This window comes from Malaya genurostris, chromosome 3 (genome assembly GCF_030247185.1).
Source record: "Malaya genurostris strain Urasoe2022 chromosome 3, Malgen_1.1, whole genome shotgun sequence".
Taxonomy (NCBI): Eukaryota; Metazoa; Arthropoda; class Insecta; order Diptera; family Culicidae; genus Malaya; species Malaya genurostris.
Window position 1 is genome coordinate 287,863,730 of NC_080572.1, and position 6,000 is coordinate 287,869,729.

Genomic DNA, 6,000 nt, shown 5'->3' on the forward strand with positions numbered 1-6,000 from the left:
AGGGACGATAAGACTTTTTTCCATCGACAATAGGTGCTGAATACAATTGTTTGCACTCGAGTATCTTAACTCCCTCAAGCATGGAGTTTTTAAAACGGCCAACTCCATTTTTAGGTAAATCATCTGCTGTCAGACTTGCTTCAGTCACAACACCGTCAATTTCTACCTCCTTCGATGGAATGTAAACTCGATATTCAATAGCAAATAATTTACAGGTTACAATATCGTTTGCCTGTTTCAAGTCGTTAACAACAACTCGAATTTTATCTCTATTAACCTTACAGATTTCTTTAACTTCAGAGAAATGTGATGTCAAATCCTTTGTAATTTGCATCAAGTTTAAAATCTTTTCTTTTTTTTCGAAGATAGACTATCCATGGCCCAGTGGTACCCTGTGGATAATGTTTAGCCCTCGGAGTATTTAAACTCTTACTAATATCCGGAATCGGATTCGGATGATCTTCCATGAGATCATCCATTACATTGAATTTTTTTGTAAATTATTAATACCAAAATAAAAACTTATGTTTAGTAAAATTTCAGATATAAGAAGTTCCTTTATCGTGAAGAACGACGTGAAGCTCTTCCAACGATTTCCAATTGGCAGTCTTCTGCTGTTTCCAATTGGCAGTCTTCTGTCGTTTACTGCTATCTCAGTTACTCTGCCGTCGTTGTGAACACCACTGCACTTGCTGTGCTGCCTGTACCTGACCCCAGGTACAGTGCTTTTGCTCTTGGTGGCGATCAAATGCGATGCTTACTGCGAGTATTGTTGGCGGTTGCTAGCAAAAGAAATTTACTACTGCGGCATTTCGATGTCAAAACTGCGTACTGGAACGGTGTGTTGCCAGAGGAACTCTACATGAGACAACCGGCAGGTTTTGTGAAGAAGGGTAAAAAGAATCTTGTATGCAGGTTGAGGAGGAGCATTTACGGACTCAAACAATCAGCCCGATGCTGGAACCAAAGACTGCACACTGCACTCGAGCAGATGAATTCCAAACGGTGCTCTGCAGACCCGTGCCTCTACGTGAAAACTGTCAACGGAGATCACATCTACCTGCTGGTTTACGTAGATGACATTTTAATCGGGTGCCAGTATGAGGAACAAATCGAGAAAATCTACTTGTTACTGAAGCAGGAATTCAAGATGACTGACCTCGGCACAGTGAACCATTTTCTTGGACTTGAAGTCAAATGTCAGGATGGTAAATATGGAATATCCCTTGAAGGCTATATCGACCGTGTAGCTAAACGCTTCGGACTCTCAGATGCTAAAAATGCTAAATCTCCAATGGATGAAGGATTTACCAAGGTTGCTGTGGAAAGCCCCTCATTAGAAAATATTACGGAGTATCGCAGTCTCGTCGGGGCGCTTCTCTATGTAGCAGTTTGTGCAAGGTCAGACATAGCACTTAGCGCGTCAATTCTCGGACGTAGTGTCATAGCGCCCACACAAGCTGGTATGGTGGCCGCTAAACGCGTTGTTCGTTTCTTAAGATCAACAAAAACTTTGTGTCTGTGGTATGGCGATCCAATCGGTAAATTGGTAGGATACTCTGATGCTGATTGGGCTGGCGATTAAAAAACGAGAAAATCTACGACTGGATCAGTTTTTCTCTATTCTGGAGGAGCCGTTCCTTGGGCAAGTCGTCTCCAGCAATGTGTGACCTTGTCATCTATGGAATCGGAATTTGTCGCTCTCTGTGATACGAGTCAGTAAGCAGTTTGGATTCTTAACCTGATAAAAGATTTCGGCGAAGCTGAATTTACAACGCTAACTATCAAGGAAGACAACCAAAGTTGCATAAAATTCGTTACCGCAGAAAGAGTGACACGACGATCAAAGCACGTGGAAACCAAGCAATGCTATGTGAAGGAAGAAATTGATACATTTGGAATATTGCCCGACCGAAATGATGATTGCAGATGTGCTCACCAAACCTGTGGGAATCACGAAGCACCGAAAATTTTCTTCAATGCTTGGATTATCTACATGTTGTAGTGGTCGTTGAGGAGGAGTATCGGAGTGAACAACGACAGTCTTACCCCTCATCATTTGATTCTTGCTTGATGTTCTTTTATTTTATTGTTCGCAAGTTGCCAATGCGACCATTTCCTTTTTCTCATTCTCAATAACAATCTATCAATGTGTGGACAAAATAAAGACAATCCGTTAGTTAAGCTCAATTGCTTATTTCTATCTATTGAACTGTGCAGACCCAATAAGTTTGGGCTTGACTTGACAGTCCAACTTGATGATTAATTCTCTTTTTTTGGCTTTAGGTTTCCCTCAAATGTACCATCACCTCGAAGCGAATAGCACTGCCAGCGCGCGGTCACGATTGCAAGCACATTCAGTGCTTCGACGTGGAAGCATATCTGGCACTTAACTGCGAACGCGGCAACTGGAGGTGTCCTGTGTGCAAGTAAGTAAAATAAAACCCGGTTTTCTGTGAGCAAATTCTAACACGTGTCTCTTTCGTCTTCCACAGTAAACCTGCTCTGACCGAAGGTCTCGAAATCGATCAGTACATGTGGGCAATTTTGAATACACTGAACTCTTCCAACACCCCGAACGGTTTGGAAACGGAAGAGGTCGTGATCGATTCACAGGCCAACTGGCGAGCGATCAAACCTGCTAACAACGCTCCGGGCAGCAACACTCCCGGTGGCGGTGACGGTGGAAACGGACGGGGCAGTTCGACACCGGTTCTGGTCGGTATCAAACCGGACCCGGACGGAGATAGTAAACAGTTCAGTAAGGTTATGTCACCGGGATCGACTTCGCTGCCTACGTGGGATAATATGAACGCCATGAGTCCGTACATGAGCCCGGACATGAGCTCCATTGCCAGTGGAAGCATGATGGGATCAAAGTAAGTTTGCTCGGTCGGGTGTTTTCCCGGGAACTAGCTTAATGGTTTCTATTTTCTTTTCAGTAACTACAATCAGCGAACACAGTTCGATTCGTTCGGTAATCCCATCAAGCAGGAACAGTTTGGGAACCCGGTCAAACAGGAACCGAACAGTGGCGCGGCGCAAGGGAACGGATCTGGCAACGCTGGTGACTTCGGTAGCAATCCACTGGCACATCTGAGCGATTCCGTTAATTCGCTTGATCCGCTTAATGCGATGGAAAAATCGCTTAACGATCAGGTAAGGTTGAAAGTTTAGGTGTTTTTTTTTACCGTGCAAAGCTAATAGAGTTTGATTTAGATGCCCCACACACCTCACACTCCACATACGCCGGGCGGTGGTAATTCTTCCGGACATCCAATGACCCCCGGTGGACCACCGAGCGTACCGCCGTCGGCAAACGAGCTCAACTCGAGTCAGTCCGGTGGCAACGGAAGCGGCAGCAACAACAACAACAGTAGCAGTAGTAGTGGCAACAACGGCAGTAACAATAGTTCCAACAACAATAGTAGTAACAACAGTACTGGCAACACGGCCGGTAACCAAAACAACCAAAACAACAATAGCCATAGCAACCCGGGCGGCGCAAACAGTTTGATGCATTCGCCTCAGCACCAACAGCAACAGCAAGCCATGGGAATGGGTAACAACCCGGCGGCCAACATCATGAACTCACCGCAGAGTCTAATGAATTCACCGCAAAATATGATGAACTCACCGCAAAGCATGATGAACTCGGCCAACAATCTCCAGCAGAATCTGATGAACACGATGAACTCGATGATGCAGAATCAACAGCAGACGGGTCTGGTCGGGCTGACCGATGTCGATCTACCGGTCGATCTTAACTTCGATCCCGCTGCGGTCATTGAAGGCGAAGGGGGCAACGATCTGAATGTAAGTTCTGTCACATGTTTTTTGTAAGTGTGTTCCACAACTTATTTAATTCCGCTTCAGCTTCTACCGGACAACGTCGTCGACCCGATGGAATTACTGTCGTATCTGGATCCACCGCCGGATCTGAACACACCACCGTCGAGCGGTTCCAGCAACAATGCCAACAGTGACGACATTCTGGCCGCACTGTTCGACTAGAGGCACGCCCGGCGGCAGCGGCGGCAAAACAGCGCATAATCGAGAACTATACTGCAAGCTGCAATGTGATGGGTTTTTGTTTTTGTTTTCATCCAGATTTTTTTTTTCTGTCAAAAGCAGTCAAAATTGTTTGTACAGAACAAAGAGACATTGTTTTCCTAAATGTGTAACGAAATAAAAAAAAAAAAGAAATAAAACGAACGAACGGTTCGATTCGGTACGGAAATGAGCAAGGCTTTGCAGATCGGGAGGCGGAAAATGAAATGTGATTTAAAAAAAAGCGGCGCTAATCTAATGTTGTAAAGCAAAGGTTACGGTTACGGAAGACGAACGGGATTATGGACCTAGAAAGTGATAGCCAAAAACCCGCCACTTTTGAATGCTTTTACACGGCATTATTTTTTTTTTAATTCAATATTTATTTTCCATGAAATAGTTCTTAGTCTTTTGTAAAAAGAAAATTATTTATTTTGTACAAAACGAAGATAAGAAAGAAAGAAAGAAAAAAAAAGAAAGAAACGCTAAACGGATAAACAATTTTTAGTATATTATTTCATATTTTATTTCCGGACAACGTGGATCGACTCTGTTTTATAGAGACCAAAATGATCTTAAATGAATGATTTAAGAGATAAAACAAAAAAAAATAAGAGAATTGTTTAAGTGAAATGTTAAAATTAAAGATATTAAATTTTAATCAAAAATGTACAAAAGAATTAAGGAACTATTATACATAAATCTAATATATTACAAATACAACTAACTAAATTTAAACTAAGTCACACGCGCATATATACACACATTGAAGAAAAGAAAAAAAAACAAGCTGACATTTAACTGATAGCATGCATAGTAAAAAAAAAAGATCAAACAGATGCACTCCAAAAAAAAAGTGTAGAATCGGTTATAATTTTCGCTCTCTTGGATGTTTGTAAAGTTATAAAATTAATCAATCTGTATTTTGAAACATAACAACAAAAAAAACATGATACAATCTGGATGAAAATTGACGTACATATTGAAGAAAAAAAAACCGAATTGCAAAGACCTAATAGAATCGATTGGGACGAGGAAAAAAAAGCACTAGAAAATAAACGGCTTCAACTTAGTGACCTTTGATTTTACTGTCAAAAAAAAAGGAAGTAAACAAAAAAAAGCAGAAATCTACCAACCACCAATTGATCGATCAATTAAGATGGCGGCGCCAGTTTGAGGCCAGTATTTTTTTTGTTTGTTTTTTTTTTTCCGGTGTACTCGAAACCAAGGCAACCGAATCAGTTTTAGAAAACCCGTTTTTCGCATTTGCTACTTTGTTCCTCGAATTTCCCAGCCGAGCCCGTTTGCATTGGTTTTGGTTTTCTCTCGCTACTCTCTGGATGAATCCTCGCCCTTGGAGTTCGCGTCCCTCGCGACAGCAAAGTTCCACGCATAAACAATTAGAGTTATTTTATTTAATTCCAACAACGCCCAGAGCACACTTCGATCGCACGAAACCGTGTGTCGATTCGTCTTCTTAATATCGTTTCCTGTTTCCTAGGCAACAGTCAAACCACACTTTATTTATGGTTTCAAAACTACTAGATCCTAAATGAAAATCCAAATTAACAAAGTGATAGTTATTTATATTTAAATGTAAAACAAACAAAAAATCTTAAGGATTAACTAAATCAAGACATGTTTTAAACAGCAAACGAATAAAATAAATGAACCAAACCAGCAGCAGCAGCCGAATATTAAACCAATCAAAATTCCTTATAAGGAATATAATTGAGAGAAAAAAAAGGGGAAGAATCAGTATTTTACAATGCGAACTAAAACGGAACAGCATATTTTAACACACACACCCACACCCACACTTCTGTGAAATGGATTTTTAAACCGGCAATCGTGGGGCATCAGCTTTCGTTTCCGCCATCAGCTTTCGTTTCCGCCATCAGCTGAGGTGAGGTTGCAACAAGGTTTAAGGGGCAACGGAAGGAAAGTATG

General features: G+C 41.6%; 1 protein-coding gene across 2 annotated transcripts in view; it reads left to right on the top strand.

The window, feature by feature from the left end:
- Window positions 1-4,500, top strand: part of LOC131435537 (zinc finger MIZ domain-containing protein 2) — a 210,442-nt gene extending 205,942 nt beyond the window's left edge. For both annotated transcript variants that reach the window (XM_058603543.1, XM_058603542.1), the window contains exons 7-11: window positions 2,287-2,429; window positions 2,496-2,879; window positions 2,943-3,159; window positions 3,220-3,816; window positions 3,877-4,500. In XM_058603543.1, coding sequence (XP_058459526.1) covers window positions 2,287-2,429; window positions 2,496-2,879; window positions 2,943-3,159; window positions 3,220-3,816; window positions 3,877-4,014 — 1,479 coding nt within the window. In that variant the 3' untranslated portion in view covers window positions 4,015-4,500. The remainder of the gene's footprint in view (window positions 1-2,286; window positions 2,430-2,495; window positions 2,880-2,942; window positions 3,160-3,219; window positions 3,817-3,876) is intronic.
- The last annotated feature ends 1,500 nt before the right edge of the window (window positions 4,501-6,000 follow it).